At 57.1% G+C, this 13,104-nt stretch overlaps 2 protein-coding genes across 3 annotated transcripts in view; both read right to left on the bottom strand.

The window, feature by feature from the left end:
* LOC144672905 (neutral alpha-glucosidase AB-like) overlaps nucleotides 1-137 on the bottom strand; it is a 35,708-nt gene extending 35,571 nt beyond the window's left edge. For both annotated transcript variants that reach the window (XM_078534904.1, XM_078534905.1), the window contains exon 1: nucleotides 49-137. In XM_078534904.1, coding sequence (XP_078391030.1) covers nucleotides 49-68 — 20 coding nt within the window. In that variant the 5' untranslated portion in view covers nucleotides 69-137. The remainder of the gene's footprint in view (nucleotides 1-48) is intronic.
* Nucleotides 138-3,341: 3,204 nt separating this feature from the next.
* ints5 (integrator complex subunit 5) lies at nucleotides 3,342-10,314 on the bottom strand. Its single transcript, XM_078534902.1, has 2 exons — nucleotides 10,091-10,314; nucleotides 3,342-6,921 (listed from the first exon to the last, which is right to left on the bottom strand). The coding sequence occupies exons 1-2, from the start codon at nucleotides 10,138-10,140 to the stop codon at nucleotides 4,086-4,088; spliced, it is 2,886 nt and encodes a 961-aa protein (XP_078391028.1). The 5' UTR covers nucleotides 10,141-10,314; the 3' UTR covers nucleotides 3,342-4,085.
* Between the last annotated feature and the right edge of the window lie 2,790 nt (nucleotides 10,315-13,104).

Genomic DNA, 13,104 nt, shown 5'->3' with positions numbered 1-13,104 from the left:
TTTCCCCAATTACAAATCTTTTGATAAATTCGCCCCGCTCCGCTTCACCTCAGTATCGCCGCCGCCATCTTGGCTGAGCTCGAGCCGCTCGGGGTGACGTCGGCACGGATTTGACCTCTGCCCTCCGCCGAGCCCCGCCCCCTCCTGCACCTTCTCCTGGCGTCGACACGTCAGCTCAACCCGATTGGACGAGCGGCGGGAGGGTGTGGTGACAGTGCCCCCCGGGGGGAAGCAGAGATTGACAGTCCGCGTCACAAGGAGTGGGGGGGGGCCGGGATCCGTGCCGCGCCTGATCGACAGCTGCGTCACCAATGGGCGTGGTTACTGCCGAGTTTGATTGACAGCTCTGTGTTTCTGGACGGATTTGGAAGAGATTGACACTTTTATTAGTAATTAAATTAAAGGTCGATGTGAATTAGAGCATAATTCCAGACAGCCCTAACTTGTGACAGCTGAGAAGAAACATTTATTAATTGTGTATTGAAAGTGCAGCAGGATGACATTCCCCCTCAAAACCTCTCCCTCTCTCCAAGATGCTCTTTTACAGCAGAGCAGAGTCTCGAGGGGCCGAATGGTCTAGTCCTGCTCCTAATTCATACGCTTAACTTTTTTAACCAAGCTTTTGGTCGCCCGTCCCTATTGTCGCCTAATGTGGCTCCGTGTTAAACTGTGTTTGATAATGTCAGAGATAAAAACAAAAAACTAAAAGCTACTGCGGATGCTGGAAATCCAAAACAAAAACAGAATTACCTGGAAAAACTCAGCAGGTCTGGCAGCATCGGTGGAGAAGAAATCAGTTAACGTTTCTTCTCCACCGATGCTGCCAGACCTGCTGAGTTTTTCCAGGTAATTCTGTTTTTGTTTTTGATAACATCAGCCTGGGATGTTTTACAAATGGTTATTGTCCCACATCGGACCACAGGAACTAAATCGAAGCATCACCGAGCACCCACGGCACAAGGAAGAGGCCTTTCGGCCCATCCTCTCTCTGGGGAGCAACTCGCTGAAGTTGAATGTTGGCCAAGACATTGTCCTTCCATTAATACTGTGGGATCTTTATTATCCACCCTTGGCTAAAATTCTCATCCATAAAACAATCCTGCAAAACCTCAACACCGGGTAGCAGCACAGAAGTGTCGGCCTTTGATATTTGATCTCAAGCCATTGAGGGGGTTCAAACTCACAACCCTCTGACTCAGAGAGGTGACTGTGAGCTAAGCTCGCACTTTAGCCGGGAAGCTCATAGGCTTTTGTTATCGGCTTTGCTGCTTCGGTGTTTTGTCACCTTGCCTTCTGAACTGGGAATCACCCCTTAGGCTGATGACAGGTAGTCCCAAAGTTACACGTGACCCTTCCCCTTCTACTGGGTGCAACAGGCCACCCTATACATTCAAAGAGGCTGACATTTCCTCCACACACTGGGCAGGTACGGCCTCTATTAAACCACTTGCAATGTAGGTTTGCAAAGGGAAATCTTGTGAGGAGGACAGGAGCAGTGCACGGAGGGATTCCATTTTCTTCAGGGTGTGCAGTCACCTTCTCAACTGAAAAGTTTATTCGTTAGTATTTTGATTTGACATGTGGCTCGGAGGGGGGAGGTGGAGTGGGGGGGAGGTGGAGTGGGGGGGAGGGGTGAGGTGGAGTGGGGGGAGGGGTAGGGTAGAGTGGGTGGGGGAGGGGTGAGGTGGAGTGGGTGGGGGAGGGGTGAGGTGGTGTGGGTGGGGGAGGGGTGAGGTGGAGTGGGGGGGGAGGGGTGATGTGGAGTGGGGGGAGGGGTGAGGTGGAGTGGGGGGGAGGGGTGATGTGGAGTGGGGGGAGGGGTGAGGTGGAGTGGGGGGGGAAGGTGGAGTGGGGGGGAGTGGTGAGGTGGAGTGGGGGGGAGGGGTGAGGTGGAGGAGGGGTGAGGTGGAGTGGGTGGGAGGGGTGAGGTGGAGTGGGGGGGAGGGGTGAGGTGGAGTGGGGGGGAGGGGTGAGGTGGAGTGGGGGGAAGGGGTGAGGTGGAGTGGGGGGGAGGGGTGAGGTGGAGTGGGGGGGAGGGGTGAGGTGGAGTGGGGGGGAGGGGTGTGGTGGAGTGGGGGGGGAGGTGTGAGGTGGAGTGGGGGGGAGGGGTGAGGTGGAGTGGGTGGGGGGGGTGAGGTGGAGTGGGGGGAGGGGTGAGGTGGAGTGGGGGGAGGGGTGAGGTGGAGTGGGTGGGAGGGGTGAGGTGGAGTGGGGGGAGGGGTGAGGTGGAGTGGGGGGAGGGGTGAGGTGGAGTGGGGGGAGGGGGAGTGGGGTGAGGTGGAGTGGGGGGAGGGGTGAGGTGGAGTGGGGGGGAGGGGTGAGGTGGAGTGGCGGGAGGTGGAGTGGGGGGAGGGGTGAGGTGGAGTGGGGGGAGGGGTGAGGTGGAGTGGGGGGGAGGGGTGAGGTGGAGTGGGGGGGAGGGGTGAGGTGGAGTGGGGGGGAGGGGTGAGGTGGAGTGGGGGGGAGGGGTGAGGTGGAGTGGGGTGGGGTAGGGGTGAGGTGGAGTGGGGGTGAGGTGGAGTGGGTTGGGGAGGGGAAGGTGGAGTGGGTTGGGGAGGGGTGAGGTGGAGTGGGGGTGAGGTGGAGTGGGTTGGGGAGGGGGAGGTGGAGTTGGGGTGAGGTGGGAGTGGGTTGGGAGGGGAGGTGGAGTTGGGGTGAGGTGGAGTGGGTTGGGGAGGGGGAGGTGGAGTTGGGGTGAGGTGGAGTGGGTTGGGGAGGGGGAGGTGGAGTTGGGGTGAGGTGGAGTGGGGGGAGGAGGTGGAGCGGGGGGAGGGATGAGGTGGAGTGGGGGTGAAGTGGAGTGGGGGGGAGGAGTGAGTGGGGGGTTGGTTAGCGTCGAGGACAGTGAGTCCCTGTGCGTTGCCCACCTGTAAACTCTCCAGCAGGACAGCAGCCACGGACAGGAACGTCTCCAAACCGGGGGGAGGGGAGGTGCTGAGGTCAATGGTGGCCCTCAGCACTGACTGGACCCGGATTGTTCCTGTTTCTGGAGGTGACGCACTGATCCCACATCTTATCATTCGGGTTTTTCAGAACAGAAGGTAGGGGAGCAGGAGGCCATTCGGCCCCTCGAGCCTATTCCACCATTCGATAAGATCAAGGCTGATCTTCCAGCTCACATCTCACTGCCCGCAACTATCCCCACATCCCTCCCCTGCCTTATTGCCCAGAAATCCATCCAGCTCAGGTTTGAACATACTCAGTGACTGGGATAAAGAATTTTAACGACTCACAACCCTGAGTGAAGACATTTCTCACCGACTGACTGAGGTGCAGGGCTGCACAGTCTTCCAGCTGGGGGTGGGGGTGGGGGGGACAGTTCAGATAGAATACTCCAGACAAGCAGAACAGTTTTTTATTTCAATTCGCAATCTTCTTTTTTTTTCAAAAACTCAAATGGGACAATTTACAAAAGAGAAAGTTTCATATTCACAAGTCTCTCATTATTACTCGCCAGAGTAATTGGGCCGTGGGGGTGGGGGTGGGGGTGTGGGAGGGTGGGGGGTGGGGGTGAGGGGTGGGGGTGGGGCTTCACGCCAAAGGCCGACCCTGTCTTTGCTGCCGGCTGTAAGGTCAGCATTCCCCTACGTGTAGGGAAAAAGCCGCTGGATGGAGATGAGGGATCCGGACCAGCCCGAAGGAGCAATCTTCTTCATTGGCAGCACCTCAGCTGTCACCACAACCCATTAAACCTGGCACCTTCAGCGTTGTGCGGAGCAACTATTGACACCAGCGACTCGCAGCGTGAGGACAAACAATTGTCATTTTTTTAAAACCGCAACCGGGGCATTGAAACAGGAGCCTCCAGCGGACCAGAGGAGCCTGGATATTACCACTCCCGAACCGTTCAGCCAACGCGCCCTTCGAGCGCCACCTCGTCTGCTCCACTCCCTTTGCCCCGAGGAAGATCACCGCTTTAAGGGGCAGACGGTCCGGATGACAGGCCGATCGGATTTGGATGCGGCGGACACCCTCGGGTGATCAGCTTTGGAGACCGTGCGGTGAGTCCTAGTCTCTTCTGTTCAACAGTTAAACACCCTCTCCCTCCGAAACTGCAGAGCGAAAGCCGAAAGGTCAATCCCCGGTCAGACCTGAAAGCGGCCACACAGATGTCCCAGGTGGTCAATGTTCTTGTGCAGGATGCTGTGGAGGACGTCCAGGTACTTGCTGATGTCACCGTCCCGCGAGAAGTCCCGGTAGAACTGGCCCTGCTCGGGGTCAAAGGTGAATTTCTGGGGCAGGGGCCCATTGTCCTTCATGTAGTCCCAAATGCTGAGGAGCAGGAGGTGGACCTCGAAGGGGGTGAGCAGGTGGAAGATCTCGTGCATGTTGCTGAGCACGGGTGGCAGGAGCTGACCCTCCCCCATGCAGGAGACCAGGCTGCAGGAGGCCTGGAGCTGCCAGGGGGAGCTGGTGGTCAGGGAGTGGCGAGAGGCCTCCCAATGGGCCATGAGGGTGGCCAGGAGCCCCCGCAGGAGCACCGAGCAGTAACAGAGGGCGGGCCGGCCCAGGGCCACGAACTGGAGCAGCCGGAAGAGGAGGGGGTTTTCCTCGAAGCGGTTCTGGATCTGGAGGTCTCGCTCCACAGTGTTATGGGTGTGATCCTCGGGCGGCCACGCCAGCTCGCTGTTGGTGACGTCGGGGCACAGACCCTCCACCAGCGCCACGGCCACGGCCTTGGCCGCTTCGGGGTTGATGGGCGGGGGTCCCTGCCGGGACAGGCTGGGGTCAGGCTCGGTCAGGGGCCTGCCGCCGCTGCCACACCTCACCACCAGGCTCAGCAGCTGGTACAGGTTGTGCGCGGCCTCCTGGGGACCGGGCGCAGTGACGGTGGAGGCCGGTTTCAGCCCCCGGCCAATCACGCCAGCGTGGAACACGGCCCAGACGCTGCCGCCAAAGTTGACGGCCGTGCCGAACTTGCGGTTGACGTCGAGCAAGGAGTCGCCAGTGGCCGCGGGGGGAGGGCCCGGCGCCCAAGGCACCCCCTGCGCCCGCCCGCCGAACAGCCCGGCACTGCCGCCATGCGTGGCCGACCTGACCAGCTGCTGGAGGACGGCGCGGAGAGCAGCCGGGGACGCGGCGCTCAGGCGGGTCAGCAGGCGGGCGCAGTCCGACGCCGCGGCCTCCCGGCCGCGCCGCAGCGCCAGCAGGAACTGGCCGACGGCGGAGCGCACCAAGCCGGCCAGCTGGGCGGGGCTCAGGGCCGGCGGCAGGGGGACGGCCGAGAGGAGCAGGGCCGCGGCCTCCGAGACCTGGGGGTCGGAGTGCGGCAGGAGCTGGCCCAGGTCGCGGACGTGCCAAGACAGGGCCTCGGCCAGCCGGGCACCGATGGGGGAGGGCACCTCCTCCTCCGGCCCCTCCCACTGCACCAGGGTGGCCAGGTTGACCATCAGCCGGGCAGCCTGGGCCTCGGGGAGGCTGGACGAGTGCAGCCGGGTCACACACCGCCGGACGGTAGCCGGCAGCAGCCCTGGCATCGAGGCAGCCAGCCCCCCGTACAGCTGGACGGCCAGTGCCAGCTCCTCGGGAGAAGAGGCCAAGGCCAGCAGGTGGCACAGGGACTCGGTGGCACAGCTCTGCCCGCAGTAGACGGAGAGCAGGCCCAGCAGCTGGTGCTGCCACAGGTGGCGTTTGCGCTCGAGTCGCAGGGTCTCCACGCACAGGTCCCTCACCCTCCCCTTCAGCTCATCGAAGAAGGGGATAGCCCGGGGCTGGGGCTCGCTCAGGCTGGCGGAGGGCCTGTTGTACACCAGCTTCTGCAGGTTGAGCAGGAGCAGCTGGATGATGCGGTGACAGGCCTCCCTCACGCTGTCCCGCACAGCCAGCCCCGGGGTGGTGATGACCGAGGCCGGCATGGCCGTGTTGACCAGGAACTGCAGGATGCGGTAGGCCCCGGGCCCCGTCTGACAGATCAGGTGGACCACCAGCCCCACCAGGTTCTCCGAGTCGTCCCGGCTCAGCCCCGCAAAGTGCTGGTGGAGCTGGTCCAGGACGGGGGGTTTGAGGGAGTCGATGAGCTCCCCCGAGACGGTGCTGAGCAGCATGGGGGACATGGCGGCCAGCTGGAGCAGGAAGGGGACGGTGGCGTGCTGCTGGGGGTCCCGGGGGGAGCCCAGGCTCTCGTGGAACATCAGCAGCAGCTCCTGCTTGATGCTGTCCGAGTGGCGGGTGGCCAAGTGGCCCAGGATACCCACCACCGAGGCCACCTTGGGCACCCGCTTGTCCGCCAGGGAGGGGAAGAGGGGGTCCACCACCGAGGAGGCCCCGTGCATACAGAAATCCTTCAGGCCGCAGGACAGGACCCGGCTGATGATGGTGTTGGGGAAGGAAGAGCCAATGTGGGCCACCACCCAGTCAAAGTGGGGCGAGTGCTGGACCGAGGTGTCCAGGAGGGCGTCAACGCAAGCATCAGGGCAGCTGCTGATCATCGAGGACAGGCACTGCACGTAGATCTCCATCAGGACCCGGGTGGCTTTGCAGGACATCCAGAGCTGGAGCAGCTCGTTGAGGCTGCTGGCGTGAGGGACCTGGTGCCGTCCAGAGTACTTGCTGCTGAGCTGGCCCATCAGGTCGATGGACCAGGCGGAGACCAGGGGAGCCCAGGCCTCGGGGTTCGAGTGCACAAACTCCGACAGGACGCTCTGGATCTCCTGGGTAACATCGTCCAGGCCGGGCCGCCCCAGGGGACCCATTCCACCCCCCACTCCACCGCCTCCCTCATGGTTAAGGTCCAGGATGTAGCCGCTGACGTATTCATCAAAGACTCCGCGCAGATGCTCCAGGACAGCTCCCCGGGCAGGGGGCAGGTTCCGCAGCAGGAGGATCCCACACCGAGCGTGATCCTTCACTGTCAGCTTGTGGCCGTGCACAGGGTCAATTCCACTGAGAAAGGCCTTCATCTCTTGCAGCAGCTCCTGGGAACTGGAAGGAAGAAGGGAACAGAAGAGAAATTAGCACCGTCAAATCACACAGCAACCAGAGGAGGCCATTCAGCCCATCATTCCTGTGCTGGCCCTTTGAAAGATCTATCCAATGAGTCTCCACTCCCCCCCCCCGCTCTCTCTCCCCCCACAGTCCTGCAAATTTCTCCTTTTCGAGTATTTATCTAATTCCCCCCTTTTGAAAGTTCCTATTGAATCTGCTTCCACCGCCCTTTCAGGCAGCGCCTTCCAGATCACAACAACTCGCTGTGTCAAAAAAACATTCTCCTCATCTCCCCCTCTGGCTCTTTTCCCGATTCTCTTCAATCTGTGTCCCTCTGGTTACCAACCCTCCTGCCACTGGAAACAGTTTCTCCTTATTCACTCGACCCAAACCCTTCCTGATTTTGAACGCCTCGATTGAGGGTTAGGAAGCCGAGAGTAATGGTTAGTGAACATTTTTCAGGCTGGAAAAAGGGGTCGGTTTTGGGAACCTTGCTCTTCCTGATATATATAAATGATTTAGATCTTGGTGGGCAGAGGACAATTTCAAAGTTTGCAGATGACACAAAACTTAGGAGAATTTGTAAACTGTGGGGAGGACAGTGTAGAACTTCAAAAGGACATTGACACATTGGTGGGGTAGGCAGATAGGTGGCAGATGAAGTTCAATGTGGAGAAGTGTGAGGTGATGCACTTTGGTACAAAGAACATAGAGAGACAATATAAAATAAAGGATACTATTCTAAAGGGTGTGCAGGAGCAGAGAGACCTGGGCGTATATGTACATAACTCATTAAAGGTGGCAGAGCAGGACAGATAGAGAGAGCTGTTTCTAAAGCATATGGTATTCTAGGCTTCATTAATAGGGACTTAGAGTACAAGAGCAAGGGAGTTATGATGAACTTATATAAGACACTGGTTAGACCTCAGCTGGAATATTGTACAGTTCTGGGCACCACACTATAGGAAGGATGTGAATGCATTGAAGTGAGTGCAGAAGAGGTTTATGAGAATGGTTCCAGGGATGAGACACTTCAGTTATGAGGAAAGATTGGAGAAGTTGGGACTGTTTTCCTCGGAGAAGAGAAGCCTGAGAGGAGACTTGATGGAAGTTATCAAAATAATGAGGGGCCTGGACAGAGTAGACAGGGAGAAACTTTTTCACACAGCGAGTAGTTAGGGTTAGAGTTTGGATTGCACTGCCTGGAAGTGTGGTGGAGGCAGGTTCAATTGAGGCATTCAGGAGGGCATTATATGATTATTTAAATAGAGACAATGTGCAAGGGCACAGGGAAAAGGCAGGAGGTTGGTACTAAGTTAAAATGCTCAGAGAGCCAGTGCAGACATGTTGGGCTGAATGGCCTCCTTCTATAGCGTAACAATTCTGTGATTCTGTAACTCTCCCCCTTAACCTCCGTTGCTGTAAGGAGAACAGTCACATCTACTCCAGTCTCACCACATGGACTGAGGTCCCTCATCCTTGGGAACATTCTAGTAAATCTCCTCCGCACCCTCTCCGGGGCCTTGACATCTTTCCCAAAGTGTAGGGTCCAGAATGGGACATGATCCTCCAGCTGGGGCCAAACCCGTGTTTATAAAGGTTCAGCTCCAGTTCTGTTGCTTCCGCACTGTGCATCTCTGTTTATAAAGCCCAGTTTGCAAACTACGCTTTCCTTTCAAACAGCTTTCCTATTTAATTACAAACAAATCCATGTTTTGTCAAATCATTGGCTTAGTGTGTAGCTCTGCCTCTCTCTCATCTCAGTCAGAAAGTTGTGGATTCGAGCTCCAGTCCAGAGGATGAATCCCAAAACCCAGGTTCAAATTCTGAAAGTAGGACTGAGGGTGCACTGCACTGTCAGAGGCTCAGTATTGATGGAGTGCCGCACTGTCGGAGGATCGGTATCGAGGGGGTGCCGCACTGTCAGAGGGTCAGCACCGAGGGGGCGCCGCACTGTCCGAGGGTCAGCACCGAAGGGGCGCCGCACTGTCCGAGGGTCAGCACCGAGGGAGCGCCGCACTGTCCGAGGGTCAGCACCGAGGGGGCGCCGCACTGTCCGAGGGGGCGCCGCACTGTCCGAGGGTCAGCACCGAGGGGGCGCCGCACTGTCCGAGGGTCAGCACCGAGGGGGCGCCGCACTGTCCGAGGGGGCGCCGCACTGTCCGAGGGTCAGCACCGAGGGGGCGCCGCACTGTCCGAGGGTCAGCACCGAGGGGGCGCCGCACTGTCCGAGGGTCAGCACCGAGGGGGCGCCGCACTGTCCGAGGGTCAGCACCGAGGGGGCGCCGCACTGTCCGAGGGTCAGCACCGAGGGGGCGCCGCACTGTCCGAGGGTCAGCACCGAGGGGGCGCCGCACTGTCCGAGGGTCAGCACCGAGGGGGCGCCGCACTGTCCGAGGATCAGCACCGAGGGGGCACCGCACTGTCGGAGTGTCAGTATCGAGGGGGCGCCACACTGTCGGAGGGTCAGTATCGAGGGAGCGCCGCACTGTCGGAGGGTCAGTATCGAGGGGGCGCCGCACTGTCCGAGGGTCAGTATCGAGGGAGTGCCACATTGTTGGAGAGTCAATATCGAGGGATTGCCGCACTGTCGGAAGGTCAGTGCTGAGGGAGCACTACACTGTCAGAGGGTCAGCACCGGTTTCCAGGCTCAATGTAACAGCATTGAAACACAGTTCAGGCTGGATCCCCTGGTGGGTGGAGACTGACCTTGCCAATGTTGCCCACATTATGTGAATTAAATAAATAGTGACTGTGAGAAGGAACTGGGCTAATTTCTTCCCTCTCGCACCCATTGTCATGCTGGGGTAGGGGTAAAGAGCAGACAGGGAGCCAATTACGATTCTAGTTTAACACGGTGGGTTAAAGGTGAAGCAGATGTAGGGGGTTGGAGGTGAGAGTGGTGTTTGGCCAATATGCAGAGATATTTGGTCCCTATTTTCACACCTTCAGTAAACGTTCAACTTCTCAGTCCACAGTTACAATTGGAAATTTCCATGTAAACAAGTAACACTACAATTTTGACCTCCAGCCAGGGACGGCGCTGCAGCGAGTTTTCCCGCTGCCGGTACCCTGGGCACCACGCATGCACTGCGACCGATAGCCCGCCCCTCCCCTATACGCACGCGCAATCCCGGTCCCGGCGGCGGCGCATGCGCGGACTCGCCTAATCCCGGCTCGGTGGCTCGCGTTTCCCTCCATCGCTGTTGCCGCCATTACCGCCGGCTCCGGGGGAATCAGACACACCGGGGAGAAGGGAGAGGGAGAGACGGGCCGAGCCCAGGGACAGCTCCCGGCGCTCAGCCTCCGCCAGCGGCCGCCGCTCGCTCAATCGATCGGAGAGGCCGCGGAGAGCGGCCGGAACCCGCGCCCTCACCCACTTCCGGGAGAGGGTAGGTGTCACCTTCCAAATGCTCCGGCTGGAAAACCCCGGTCCCCGGCCCCAGTTCCGGATGTAAAGCGCCCCTGAGCTGAGTTCAGCTTATTAAAGTTTAAAAAACCAGAGGGAGTTTCACAAGTGGGACAATGTTTTAATTTGAATTTAAAATTTTTATTATAGCCTTTAACTTTAAAGTATTAATTTTAAATCAATGCATTACCTGAAAGGGTAATGGAAACTGAACCAATTATAGTTATGATAATTGGATACAATAATTTGCATTCATCTAGCGCCTTCGATGTGGTAGAAAGTCCCCAAGTCAGGAGCGATTATTACATTGAGAATCTGACACCGAGCCACATTTGGAAAGGCCACTGAAAGCCTGAATCAAGATGTAGGTTAAAAGACTGTCTTAAAGGACATTCCTTGTTCCAGTCCTACTCAGGCCCCCTCCCACGACTCTTTCTCCGGTACATCGATGACTGTATCGGTGCTGCTTCATGCTCTCGTCTGGACTTCCCTTCCCTTCCTTGACCTCTCCGTCTCAATTTCTGGTGATAGACTGTCCACCAATATCCATTACAAGCCTACCGACTCCCACAGCTACCTCGACTACAGCTCCTCACACCCCGCTTCCTGTAAGGACTCCATCCCATTCTCTCAGTTCCTTCGCCTCCGTCGCATCTGTTCTGATGACGCTACCTTCAAAAACAGTTCCTCTGACATGTCCTCCTTCTTCCTCAACCGAGGTTTTCCACCCACGGTCGTTGACAGGGCCCTCAACCGTGTCCGGCCCATCTCCCGCACATCCGCCCTCACGCCTTCTCCTCCCTCCCAGAAACATGATAGGGTCCCCCTTGTCCTCACTTATCACCCCACCAGCCTCCGCATTCAAAGGATCATCCTCCGCCATTTCCGCCAACTCCAGCATGATGCCACCACCAAACACATCTTTCCTTCACCCCTCCCCCCCCCCACCCCGCCCCATAGCGACTGTTCCCTCCATCACCTCCAGCTCCTCCTCCCCTTCCCACGGCACCTTCCCATGCAATGCTCAGCAGATGCAACACCTGCCCCTTTACTTCCTCTCTCCTCACCGTCCAAGGGCCCAAACACTCCTTTCAAGTGAAGCAACATTTCACTTTCACTTCCCTCAGTTTGGTTGACTGCATTCGCTGCTCCCAATGCGGTTTCCTCTACATTGGAGAGACCAAACGCAGACTGGGCGACCGCTTTGCAGAACAGCTTCGGTCTGTCTGCAAGAAAGACCCAAACCTCCCTGTCGCTTGCCATTTTAACACTCCACCCTGCTCTCTTGCCCACATGTCTGTCCTGGGCTTGCTGCATTGTTCCAGTGAAGCCCAACGCAAACTGGAGGAACAGCACCTCATCTTCCGACTAGGCACTTTACAGCCTTCCGGGCTGAATATTGAGTTCAACAACTTTAGATCATAAACTCCCTCCTCCAATCTCACTCCCTTTTTAATCCAATTTTTATTTATTTATTCTTACTTTTATTTAATTTTAGTTTTCTTTTATTCTTTCATTTCTTCTTATTTTTTTAAAAACCCCTCCCCAACACCCCCCGGACCATTTGTCATTTGATTTTCATGTTTTGTTTTCAGGAGTGCTCACCCTTGTTCTACTATTAACAGGGGAGGTGAGGGAGGTGATGGTATTGCCACTAGATTGGTATTCCAGAGATCCAGGATAATGTTCTCGGGACCCGGGTTCGAATCCCCACCACAGCAGATGCAATTTAAATTCAATAAAAATTTGGATTTAATAGTAACCGTGAAACCATTGCCGATTGTATAAACCCATCTGGGTCACTAATGTCCCTTTAGGGAAGGAAATCTGCCGTCCTTACCTTGACTGGCCTACACGTGACTCCAGACCCCACAGCAATGTGGTTGACTCTCAGTTCTCAAGGGGCAGTTAGGGATGGGCAGTAAATGTTGGCCTAGCCAGCGACACCCACATCCCGAGAATGAATAAATGTTTTTAAAAATCCTGCTATCTTACCTTTCTGCCACTATCAGCACCTTCTTTAGTCTTTAACAAGACCATTAACACTCCATTTGTCTTGTGTCCAGGACATCTTTGTCAAACTCTCTTTAGCTGTCACCGGCTCCCCCTCCCTTAAACAATATAAAACCCATCACATTTCTACTTCTCGAAAGCTCTGAAGAGTCACACGGACTCGAAACGTTAACTCTGTTTCTCTCGCCACAGATGCTGTCAGACCCGCTGAGTTTCTCCAGCATTTTCTGTTTTTATTTCAGATTTCCAGCATCCGCGGTATTTTGCTTTTGTCTTAAAGGGACCATCTCAGATGTCCCAGAGTGCATTTCAGCCAATCACGTACTTATTTATAAAAAGTGTTGTCATTGTTGTAGGAAATGTGGCAGCTAATAGGAACACAATAACTTCCCACTGACCCTCCGACAGTGCGGCGCTCCCTCAGCACTGACCCTCTGACAGTGCGGCGCTCCCTCAGTACTGACCCTCCGACAGTGCGGCGCTCCCTCGGTACTGACCCTCCGACAGTGCGGCGCTCCCTCGGTACTGACCCTCCGACAGTGCGGCGCTCCCTCGGTACTGACCCTCCGACAGTGCGGCGCTCCCTCAGTACTGACGCTACGACAGTGCGGCGCTCCCTCGGTACTGACCCTCCGATAGTGCGGCGCTCCCTCAGCACTGACCCTCGGACAGTGCGGCGCTCCCTCGGTACTGACCCTCCGACAGTGCAGCGCTCCCTCAGTACTGACCCTACGACAGTGCGGCACTCCCTCGGTACT

This window comes from Cetorhinus maximus, unplaced genomic scaffold (assembly GCF_964194155.1).
Source record: "Cetorhinus maximus unplaced genomic scaffold, sCetMax3.hap1.1 HAP1_SCAFFOLD_140, whole genome shotgun sequence".
Lineage (NCBI taxonomy): Eukaryota > Metazoa > Chordata > Chondrichthyes > Lamniformes > Cetorhinidae > Cetorhinus > Cetorhinus maximus.
Note: the sequence above shows the minus strand (reverse complement) of the source record. Positions and strands in the feature narration are given on the sequence as shown.